Source organism: Protobothrops mucrosquamatus, unplaced genomic scaffold (assembly GCF_001527695.2).
Source record: "Protobothrops mucrosquamatus isolate PMUCROS unplaced genomic scaffold, P.Mucros_1.0 scaffold20, whole genome shotgun sequence".
Lineage (NCBI taxonomy): Eukaryota > Metazoa > Chordata > Lepidosauria > Squamata > Viperidae > Protobothrops > Protobothrops mucrosquamatus.
This window is the reverse complement of record NW_015386405.1, coordinates 3,171,801-3,184,483: the sequence shown is the minus strand read 5'-3', so window position 1 is coordinate 3,184,483 and position 12,683 is coordinate 3,171,801. Positions and strand designations below refer to the sequence as shown.

Below are 12,683 nucleotides of genomic sequence, written 5' to 3'. Positions count from 1 at the left end.
CTCTGGGAGAAGGGGGTGATGGGGGTGGCTAAAGGGGGGACCCCTTTAAAATCTTGAGTTGGAAGCTTTCACCCCAAGTCCTGTTTAGAACGCCTGCAACCATCTTCTCTTAATAAAGATGCCTATTGGAAGAAATATTCCAAGAGTTCTGTCTTCTTAAGATGCAAAGTGGGGTAGGTCCTTACATTAAACAGGACTTCATTTTCAGTCTGATTGACCGAATTGTCAGTTCTAAATATGTTTAAGTCTAGAAATGCCAGTTATCTCTGATTAATTTTTATTGTCACAAACTGTAATATTGTCACTGTTCTAATTATTGCATCTTGAGCAAAACGAATTCATGATCTCAGTATTTGACAGGAAGGCAACATATAGGGGGTCAAGATCAATAAAGATGGTCAACACTGTGCCATGATGTACAGTGCCATGTATGCGTGGTTGCCACTCGTATAAAGAGTATTATTTTGAGATTTGTATCTCAATATTATCTATCTCTTGCTGGTTTTAATGCTTTCTAAAAGCTGCTGACAACTATGTTACTACTCTCAATTAGAATAACTTGTAGTCACAAAGGTTATATATGGTACTGTATATATGTACTTTTTAACATAAAACTTATTTTTCTTCCTACCAATCATTAGGTTTTCTTTGGATCGTCACACTGATCTTGATAGAATTTTCAACATACATTCGGGAAATGGATCTATTTATACTTCTAAGATGCTTGACCGAGAAATATCACAATGGCACAACCTTAGTGTAATAGCATCAGAAATCAGTAAGTTCATTATTATTGTTGTATATATTTTATTTATTGTGTCTAGTGAAAAGTATCTTAGCTAGGTAATACAGTTTTGTTGTCCTCCAGCAAAAGGTGTGTGTGACAGTGCAGTCTTACCTAATTCAGCACAATTCAAATATGTGAATTGCGAATTCAGTTCGCACTTCCGTGGATAGCCATGTAGCCATGATGTCATACAAAAACAAGAAAAGCTACTAGAAAACAAGTTTTCTTTTCTTTTGGAAATGTTAACTTCTGAATCATCTCCATTCATATTCCTACAATGGCTTGGCTACAGTTTATATTAGGGCGGGATTTTATTCAGCACTATAGTAGAAAGGAGAATTTCATTGCACTGATGAGTATATAGTGCTTCGTTATCAAAATGGCTATTTTGTGGGCTGTGAAATCATTAGCAATTTTACCCTATTTAAGGCTTTCTTGATATATGATATCAAAGGTTGGTGATGCAGAGAGGAAATTGGAAACTAGCAAGTTTGGATCGGCTGAAAAAGGGAAATAAAACAAGAATATACTGTAGTTGTGTTCTTATCCAATTGCCCTTTATTTTATTGGAGTTAATAAAAATAATACCCTAATCGGATATGTCCTGGAATAATGTATAATAATGTCAATCTAAGACTAAGAATTCGGTAGTATCAAATATAGTTTTCCTTGAAACCAGAAGAAGCAAATTGTCCTTTATGCTGCTTCCCATCTTTCCAAGTCTCAAACGAAACTGTTTATGCTTGTATGTTTGACCCAAAACAGGGGGCCTAAGATGCTTCTTGCTCTGTTTTAAACTGCCAGAAAGTTTAAAATAGTATATTTAAAGTTTTGGCTCTGTCCATTCAGCTGAGATTGATATCACTATTTTCAGCCACATTCTCTTTGGCCCTCAGAGTTGAAAAATAAAATGTAATCTCGGTCAGTAAACTGTTTTTCACCACTGCTTTCCATTTGTTATTTACTTGAAAGGGCATGGAGAATAAGCAGTGACTTTGGTCCCTTTTGTCCATAACAGAACACAAACTGGGTGCAAAGAGATTGTCAGAAATGTGTTCAGGTTGAAAATTTGTTTATCCTTTAAAGAAATATGCAATGTATTTGTGGATATCCTAGTTTACGACTGCAAATCCATTTTTAAACAAAGTTGCCTATTTCCCCTGCTTTGACAGACAATCCCAAAGAGACGACCCGTGTTTCTGTATACGTAAGAATATTGGACGTGAATGACAATGCACCACAATTTGCTGTATTCTATGACACTTTTGTGTGTGAAAATGCAAGAGCAGGCCAAGTAAGTCAATTATGCACATGGGTCACACTTTCAAGTTTCAAGTTTTGTTATGGAAATAGGGAAAATAAAGGTTTTATATGACAGCGCTTTTGAAAATATAACAGGAAAATAGAAAAATGGTTTTCAATACATCAGAATTCAGTTTTGTAGAGTTGTGCTTTCTAGCAATGCCAACAGCACCTTTTTGTATGCCGACGAAACACTTTGTGTTCGTCAAACTTCATTTTTTTCCCCTCAAATCCTCCCCTGTTTTTGTTTAGCCCTTTTCTCAGAAATACGATAATATTTTATGGTACTTCTGTGGAAGAAAAGTACGCTATAAACAACTACTTGTAATCAAGTGTGCGTGTGTGTGTGTGTGTGTGTATACCTTTCTTTCATTATGTAGCTCACTTCTTTCAGTTGATATGGATCAAAACATCACTGACAGCATTTCTGCCTGCAAATGCCATTTTTTTTATCTCAGCCAGCTTGTTGACAGACATCTGTAGAATACAGAATACCTATATAGAAGAAGAGTTTTGATATAATTGAAAAAAGCAAAGCACTGAACATTAAGGCTCAGTGAAAGTCAGAATCCTGTCAGAAATTTCCTTTTGAGAAGAGAGAAATGTTGTTTTAATAGTGAAGACTACCCATTTCCCTTAATTCTAATGTGTGGGCAAAGTTGTGAGAACATAGCAACTTTGGAAGGTTGATTCTGAGTGAACAAACTAGAAGAGGAAAAAAACCAAATAATCATCATCCTACTTTCATTATATTTTTTCCAGAAAAAAAATAGTAAGAATCAAAGGTTGAGCTGATTAAGGCTATTTTAGGGAGCTGATTTGAGACCCCTGCTCCCCCCCAAAAACAGACCATAAGTAATTATCACTCTAGTTTTACTATAAGAATGTGGAGCGTGGCTTGTGGAATTGCTGTTGATTTTGATAATTATTAGGGGGAGTGGAGATTAAAACATATGAAGAACGGTTATAGGAATTGGGTATTAGTCTATTGAAAAGAAGGACTAGGGGAGACATGATAGCAGTCTTCCAATATTTGAGGGGTTGTCACAAAGAAGAGGGGGGTCAGCTTATTTTCCAAAGCACCAGAAGGCAAGATAAGAAAAAAATGGATGGAAACTAATCAAGGAGACAAGCAACCTAGAACTACGGAGAAATTTCCTAACAGTGACCCTAACAATCAGTGGAATGGCTTTCCTTCAGAAATTGTGGGTACTCCATCACTGGAGGTTTTAAAGAAGAGACTGGGCAGCCACTTGTCTGGAATGGTATAAGACAGGGATGTCAACTGCCGGCCCGCGGGCCGGACGCGTCACGTGGAAGCCGTGCCCACCCCATTGCTGGCAATGGCAAAACTGGCCTGATATGTTGCGCGACGTCACATGACGTCACAAGTTTGACATGCCTGGTATAGGGTCTCCTACTTGAGCAAGGGATTGGACTAGAAGACCTCCAAGGTTCCTTCCAACTCTGTTATTCTGTTATTCTTCTCTGTTTTCATAAAATTAGGAAGCACAATTAGATGTGACAATTGCTGGGCAAATCTTGGATCAAGAGTGTAGAGAACAAAAGATCAAGGATTGGTTTGGGGCAGAAACTTTTTTTTAAAGTAGACATTGTATAAATATAAACTTTAGGGATATTTCCAGAGAAGGTCTGGCTGGAATTACCAGGATCCTTATAAAAGGAACACATTGTGAAGCCACTGCAGTTAGCCAAATAAAGAAATCAAATCACTTTTGTGTATGGTACCCAGAGCTATGTTAAACAAATAATTTACAATCTTAGATAGAGAAGTGGGTTACTTGCTTGATGAAGTAAATGCAGTGGCATGCTAAACTAATTTTATAATCTTTTTTATGTGACTTTTGCCTGTTTTAGCCTGAAATAAAATTGTGTCTTACTAAACAGAGAAAAACATACTTTTTGCCTTACTGAATAATTTAAAAATAAGTACATTTAACTCTTCAGAAAAAGTTGACAGTGTATATCAAAAACTCATGGATGTGTGCAGCAAATGATGAAATGAATGACTAAAATATATAGAGGCATAGGTTTTTTTTAAAAAAGGGATACAAAAATAGAGACCAATCACTCACCGCCCAATTTCTTTGAAATACTTGCTGCTCAGATATTGTGAGAGAAATGCAAAAGGCAGCGTTTCTATTTAAATGCTAATGGTATATTACAAATTAACAGAAAAAACATGTTTTTTTTTTAAAAAAAGATTTTTAATCTCTAAATGTTTATGGTTTTCAAAGCATTACAAACCACCTGGATTTTGCTATGCAAAAAAAAACAACACCAAATATAGAAACAGAAACAAACTTTATATATCTTTCAGAATACGCCAAAGAGAATAAAATATACCTTAGTACAAGAACAGCAATAAAAACAAATCCAACTACAAGTACATTAGTAGGCATAAGTAACTCCCTTGCATATTGATTTCTTACCTATTGCCTTATTACCTTTGTTTTGCAAAGAGGTGATCCAGGAATGAGAAATAGCTGGGATCTGGAATTATACCTTGTGACCCAAGGAAATCAGTTATGAGTCAAAGTTTCCTGACAGAACAATTAATCAGTGGAACAGCTTGCCTTCAGTGGTAGTGGGTGCTCCATCCCTAGAGTTTTTTAAGAAGAGATTGAACAGCCATTTGTCTGAAACCAGAAAGTTGTAATATTTTATATGCAGATTTGTTTTAAATGATGAATGGGGAATCGGAGGTTTGTAATGATATGCCATAGTTTAACTCACTCGCCATAGTGCCCACTAGCATTGTTGCACCAGGCCTACATGTGTGTATGTGTGTAATTGCCAAGGCCACTACTGCAACCATTTTGTAATTTATCCGAGGTGTCACCACCCAAAGTTCAGAATAATGTCAAATCAGGCCACCAGTAGAACCTTTGGTAGCCATGATCCTCTGTGTATCTCAGGATTTCTTAAGTATCTTGCTTGGGAAGAAGGAATCAAAGCGGTATGATTTATATATGGCTAGATCTGCATAAAATTATTTTGTTGTTCAAACAAAAGAGAAGGAGGAAATGGATGGATGGAATTAAGTTATATTACACTAAATTAACACTATAGTGTAAAATCATCATTAGTTTTTGTATAGAACAGATAATTAAACCAGAGGTGGGAAATCCTGAAAAATTATAAGTGTGAATGACTTTAAAAAAACCTGTATTCCATAAATACTACTTTGCTACTGCCTTTCATCTATATCAGGGGTGTCAAACTCGCAACATCACGTGACGTATTGCGACATATCGCGACTTTTTTCCCATTGCTGGCAATGGGGTGGGCGCGTTTTCAGCATGACACATCCAGCCCACGGGCCGACAGTTTGACACCTCTGATCTATATGCATTCTAAGGGGAAGAGAGAAATTAAAGCACAGTATGCTTATCTCTCCATTTGGATTTAGAATAGGGCCTAATACTGAGATCATCTGGTTTTAAGGATTAGAAGCCCAGCTGAAAACTGTAGAAAGCCAGGTCTCCTGTTGCCTATCCCAGCTTAAGAAAATCAGCCAGTATACCTAATATATAACTGATTTTGTTTGTATTTTGTATTATACCAATACATGTGTTTTAGTAATGTATTTTGTGAGTCCTTTTTATTTTTAAAACAATCAGTCATGTATGTTGCAAATCTGCACTTTCTTTTTCTTTGTTCTTCCCTGCAGCTAATACAGACCATTAGTGCTATTGATAAAGATGATCCCCTTGGAGGACAAAAGTTTTTCTTCAGTTTAGCTGCTGTCAATCCAAATTTCACCGTCCAAGACAATGAAGGTATAATGCATACAGAAGATGGATGATTAATTCTCATACACATTTCTACAGTGTTTCTTTTTATTTGTACTTAGCAGTTCAATGTTCTTTGATTCAGGAAATTAGGATAGATTTTTTTAAAAAAGAAATCATTGGTAAAGTAAAAAAAAATACAAGATATGATGAAATACAACAAAGTCTTCATATATAATCAGAAAACAATAGACAACCTAGAAATTAAATGGATAACATTTCAAGAAACTAAACTAAAAAGAGACACTTTATATCCTTAGAATGTTAATATATAATATCTTTGACATATTATTAAATCTAGCTGGATTGACCATCTGTTGTGCCATCTTCTCAGTTTGGTACAATATGTTATTTCAATACAGTAATATTTATATAACAAATTCTTAATATGTTATTTAGGTTCTTAATTGGATATAACTAAGAGAAAAAAAGTGGATATTCTACCAGTAGTAATTACAAATTTGTATATTCATGTTAAAAGCACAATTATTTGACTTTTTCTTCAAAATTAAATCTAACTTTGGAAATGAAAAGATGAAGAGAATACAGCAGAGTATTTGATTTCTAATCAAAGTTTTGCTCTTAAGCTAAATTACTTGATATTAAAGACTGTTGTATTATTTATTACTCGGGTGTATAATTATGGATATGTGTTGTTATACATGTTGATAAAGGAAGAATAGGCAAACAGAGCAAGTTTAGCAAGTTTGACATACCAAAAAAGTGAAATTGAAAAGGACAGACATGAGAGGGGGGGGGAGGGGGAGATGATGATCGTGATGATGATGATGATTTGATAAACCTATTCAATCACTGAGCGGTGACCACTTAACATTTTGGAATGTTTTTCAGAATTTCCAGATTCCTGCTTATTTTCCAATCAAAAGCTTTTTTTTTTTTTTTTAAGAAATAAGCTACTTAGACTTACTAGATCTGTAGGGAAAAAAAGTAACAGAATATAACTGCTTTCCATGCAGAAGGCCCCAAATTCAAATGCTTTTGTACAAAGAAGTTCTACTTAATCAGCATATGACAACTGATGGTTTAAATATGTATTTCAGACCAGGGCCTGGTATGGCTGTTACATTGCAAATTTTAAAGAAATTAGAGATCCAGTTTACCTGCATTGGTCCAGGAAATTGCACTATAGACTCTGAGAGTTCAATCATTGAAGTGTTTCGCTTTTTAGTATACTGCCTTATATCATGTTACCTTATAATGTAATTCTCAAACAAAAGTTGCAAATGTTTGCATTTATCACTGAGAAACCAAGCCTATACATTCAGTGAAAGGGGGAAAAAAGAACACCTTTAGAGGAGAGAGTTAGCATTATTATTTAGTGCCATATTAAGAAAAAATGAATTTACTATTAAAGTTTGTTTCAACATGTGAAAATTGTCAGTGAAGCTGTAAGTGTGGCTGTGGATCAAAAGGCACCTTGTATAAGTTGCTTCTTAGGATCAAAGCCTGCTATAGTATTATGGGTTACATTCCTTGATGGGATTAATTGTAATGTGTGTCTTGTTTGTGACTTCCTGGTTCAGATAACACAGCCCGGATTTTGACAAGAAGGAATGGTTTTAGCCGACATGAAAAAAGCACATACCTCCTACCAGTGGTGATATCAGATAATGACTACCCCATCCAGAGTAGCACAGGCACACTGACAATTCGGGTGTGTGCTTGTGACAGTCGGGGAAACATGCAGTCCTGCAATGCTGAAGCTTTGCTCCTCCCAGCGGGCCTTAGTACAGGCGCACTCATTGCTATTCTGCTCTGTATCATTATTCTTCTGGGTAAGTTTTGAGGGAATAAGTCATGTGCTAAATGTAATACTACTAAATGCTAGGTACTACCAAGCTGAATTGGGTACAACATTTTTTGAGCACTCCTTGCAACCAGTCAGAAATTAAGCCTTTTGTAGCTACTGTAATTTGAGAGTCAACCTTGGATTATAAAGCAGTTGGAGAACAAGTCATACAAAGGCAAGCAGCGTAAACCCAGTTCAGATAACAAAATACTGCATTAAAATCCATTACAAACCACAGAGAAAGCATGGGATATTACTACCGGGTGTACCCAAAATGAGACAACATTGGATTTGAAAAACAGAACAGAAGAGTCCCATCCAAAATGTTTCCTTGGAACAATGTTGAGTTGGCTGCATTGTTATGGAACAAAATTATGAACAGCTTGAGTGTTTTGCCTTTCATTAAAACAAAGCTTGAAACATTTTCAGTGTTCTTTCGATAGGAAATGTTTAAAATTGATATGAGCCCTTTGCTCCCTTTTACACACACACCCCCAAAAGTAACAGGCATGGCCATATACACTGGCTGCCACTTGTCATCAAAACTGCAGGAAACTATTAAAGAAAACTCTTGAATAACATGTCAAACTAATCCCATTTCAATTAATACCAAGGGAGCAGGAGGTTGGACTACAAGACCTTCAAGGTCCCTTCCAACTCTGTTATTCTGATGGGATGTTTAGAATATGCACAGTCCCAAATATTTTGGAGATTACCATCTCATGCCAGAATGTAGACCTGACTGCTGGTACTACTGCAGATAGCATGTCCACCTAGTTTTCCCTCCTGGTTGCCCCCAAACTTCCTCTCTTCTGAAGATTATTTTTCTGCCCATTACAGCTGTGCACTTAAAGTCACATTTGCCTTGTGTTCCAATAAGCTGTGTTCAGCATATCAGGTAGCATCTCCCCATAACTAGATCCTCCATTCCTTTTAGTGCACAATGACAAAAAAGTAAAAGTTACATCCAAATATCTGAAATGAAGTAGATATATGTTTTGGTATCTGGTGCTCACAAATATTGCAATATTTTTCCAGCATGGGTGATACAGAGATAGTACCAACTACCTTCTGAAAATAGCCAAAAATTAACCTTAACTAAATAACAGTATCAGAACCTTGAAACAGAAGAAATGCTTGTCCAAAGCCATCATTTTCATAATAGCTTGTGTGAACCTGATCGCTTTGAGGTACCCTTTATGAAGAACACTTTATGGCTGCTTCATTCATTGTAATGGTATTTTGCTCTGTTTAAGACCAGATGTCTTATCTCTAGACTATTGATTGTTGCCACAATGGAAAAGATACGTGTTTGGATGTCTAAGGAGATCTTTAAGCAACCTAGAGACCAAAAGATGTTTATTGCATTCATCCTGCTGACCCATATTTTTTTCTAACAAATAACAGGAAGGGTTTTCCAGCATGGGTTTTCAAGATTAAACCTGAAATGTGTTTACTACCAATACACACATTAAACTAATTAAAGGAATTATCTCTCCCAAATGATAGGCCTGATTTGCAGGAATCAGGCAGGGAACACCCTTTGAAATGCACACCGAGAAAAAGAAGTCCAGGTTAAAATCAAAGGCACCACCATTGTTTTCTCTCTTTTAAATATTGTAAAGCTGGACAGAAAAAATAACACAGCTTAACTGCAATGAGAATGTGGGAATTACAGTATTTCAAAAGCAGAAAGCCATATATTCCACCAATTCTAGGACAAGCAGCAGTAATAGCAATCCAGTGAGTCACAGAATCCAGTAATAAGTGCTTTGTTGCTATCCAGATCTTCCTCTTCTGGTGTCCCACTAGCAACAAACAGATCCAGGCTAGCTCGTCATTATGTCATCTGCTGCTTATATGCCTACTGCATTATTCCAGCATTCAATTCCAGATCATCCAACCTAGGCTAAGACAAACATTTATACTGGCCCAAGCAGGAAAATTCAAAAGACAATGCTCCTTATCGCTGGAAAGGACATCTTAACACAGTCTTCTTTCATAATTCAAAGAAAACACCCAAAACACTCAAAACAAACATTCAAAAGTGCTTGGTTTCAAATAGAGAACACTCAAGTCATTTTGCACATTCCTAGTTATATTCTTTGTAACTCAAAGTGTATATATTACCATCAGCTACCTGACAATTCAGAGCCCTTCTTGAGTCTTATTTAAGCCACTGTGGCCTCAGGATTTCAGTCCGACCATATCCAGACTTAACACTAATACATACACTAATAATGTCTTCCTTAAAACGTAAACCCTCATACACTGAAAGTCCACACATATAACTTGTCAAGTCGGCTGTATTAAATTTTCCATGATGAATTAGACAGTTCTTTCAAAGATGTTAAAGTTCTCACTTGATGAATTTAGTACCTCATTTTTTTTTAGAAACTAATGTGTAAAATGTGAATAGTTTTGTAAAACTTTCATATTAAATGTGTGAATCAACATTTTCTTGTTAAGATTAAGCTGAGATATAATAAGAAGAGTGGGGTATTCCACCTATAATGAATTTTTTTTATTGGCATCTATTTTTTTTAAGCCTTAGGTCTCAATACATTACTCCCAAGTGCTTTCCAAGATATTCTCAATCTAATTTAATTGAAAGCAATTAGTTTCAACATATATACATTATGTAATATATAGTTTAAAAGGGTAGATAACTATGACTACACATGTTAAACAAGCATTAAAAAATCCATTAGTGTATATTGACTGCAAATACATAGTTTTGTTAGCAATTCTTTCCTCAAAAGAAACCACTCTCTCTTTAACTTGCAAGTCTGAACGAAACTGTATAGGAAAACAGATCAAATCAGATCAAAAGCTTGACACAATATGTTTTGCAAAAAAGAACGCATTAGCACTGTGTTCTATTGCACTTTATCAAAAATAAGTATTTTTGGATGACTTCTTTTAATATTTGTGTAGAATGCCCTGCTGTGGTATAGAATAGAGACACATAAAAAATAAAGGACTTGTGTAAGTATACAAGAGGAAGAAAACTGCAGGTCTTAATGAAATGTTCCTCTCTTTTTTCAATATGGTATATTTATAGTAGCTTAAAAATAGGAAAAATTGGGGAGGGGGTTATTCAGATTTCAATTTGTTCATAATTGATTGCTTTTATGGGGTTTTTGTGTTTTTAAAAAGCAAGATTCGTTAAAACTGATGGTTGATAGATTAATCAGCAGCTGTTTGGCAATGAATCTGTCCTTCCATATTCAGGTGCAATAATATATAATTATTGCTTGAAACAAGGATAGAAGATGACAATTAACTTCCTATTCTTTTTCTGTGTTTCTATAGCAGCCTCCTCAATCTATTGCCCTCCAGTTATATTGGAATCACAACTCCCTAAATTATCAACTCTACAAAATGAAATGCTAAAGCAAAGCAGAAATGTTGGACTGCTTCAGCAGAAATGTTTACACTTCTTCCTTGGTTCATTCCACAAATCAAGGATCAGAATCATTAGGTTTACCCAAAAAGTATATAGCAAAACAGTCTTATAATTAAACCTTTCGGATAGGGAGACCACAGGCAAACAGGCCACAACTGATATCATATACAAAGTTAGTAAAATAACAATGCACATAATAACCAAGTTGTAAGGAGACAGGGGCTCAGTGGCTTAATGATGTTGGAGTTGGTCTCTGCTCTAGCAGTTTGAGTCTTGGCACTACTGAGCGGGGTGTACTCTATCACTTGCCTCCGCTTCTGCCAGCCTAGCAGTATAAAAGCATGTTCTATGTGAGTAGATAATAGGTACCACTTCGGTCAGGAGATGAGTTGATGCTCCATGTAGGCAGTCAGATTCCTGCTGGCTCTGAACTTTCCCAGTTGTGATGCCCATTTGCAAGATGTCTCTGGAGAAGGAAGGGGGGCCTTGGATGACACTACAGGAAGAGCCACTCTTCCTTTCTGATGTGAAGCTTGTGGCACACCATAGGAAGCACACAAACGTGTACCTGATAGAACTGGTATACAGGCAGCCAAACTACTACTCTGCAATTGCATTGTATTCTCCTGGCTAATGTAACAATGCCATATGCTAATAATGATGATAGTAAACCAAGTTGTATACTTGCGCTCATAAAGAAAAGTATTATAAAATGTGAGCTTTAGTTAATTCATGTTTTTCTTTCTTCCAAGTTATAGTGGTGTTGTTTGCTGCTCTAAAGAGGCAGCGCAAGAAAGAGCCTCTGATCCTGTCTAAAGAAGACATCAGAGACAATATCGTGAGCTATAACGATGAAGGGGGTGGAGAGGAAGACACCCAGGCTTTTGATATAGGCACTTTGAGAAATCCTGCAGCTATTGAAGATAAGAAACTCCGCCGAGATATTATCCCCGAAACATTATTTATACCACGGAGGACTCCTTCTGCTCCAGATAACACAGATGTCCGCGATTTCATTAACCAAAGGTTGAAGGAGCATGATCATGACCCCTCTGCTCCACCATATGACTCCCTGGCGACTTATGCCTATGAAGGAAATGATTCTATAGCTGAATCCTTGAGTTCATTAGAGTCTGGCATTACTGAGGGAGACCAAAACTATGATTACCTCAAGGAATGGGGCCCTCGGTTTAATAAGCTTGCTGAGATGTATGGTGGAGGCGAAAGTGATAAAGACACTTCCTAACCTACAGTAGGATACAGTATATAGTTCAATTGAGAGGAAGTAACTTTACAGATACCTTTTCCACGTGACAATATTTGATGTTCAGGAGCATTCTCCTACCACTCGGCACAATGTTTCTTTTTCTTCTTTTTTCTTTCCTTCGGTTTTGAATTGCTCATTAATGTCCTTTATTCTTTCTTGTAAAATGTCACATGGAATATAGTTAGCATTTTAGTTCACCCTGTTCTGAAAGCCAAAGCGATTGAAATTTGGTGTCATCCATTTTATTAAATAGAGGATACACTGTTTGAGCAGGTATATAATCTCTCAAACAG

At 36.2% G+C, this 12,683-nt stretch overlaps 1 protein-coding gene across 1 annotated transcript in view; it reads left to right on the top strand.

The window, feature by feature from the left end:
- Positions 1-12,480, top strand: part of LOC107282946 (cadherin-10) — a 92,049-nt gene extending 79,569 nt beyond the window's left edge. The window contains exons 7-11 of the mRNA XM_015810784.1: positions 642-778; positions 1,960-2,081; positions 5,784-5,892; positions 7,449-7,700; positions 11,876-12,480. Coding sequence (XP_015666270.1) covers positions 642-778; positions 1,960-2,081; positions 5,784-5,892; positions 7,449-7,700; positions 11,876-12,369 — 1,114 coding nt within the window. The 3' untranslated portion in view covers positions 12,370-12,480. The remainder of the gene's footprint in view (positions 1-641; positions 779-1,959; positions 2,082-5,783; positions 5,893-7,448; positions 7,701-11,875) is intronic.
- Positions 12,481-12,683: the final 203 nt, after the last annotated feature.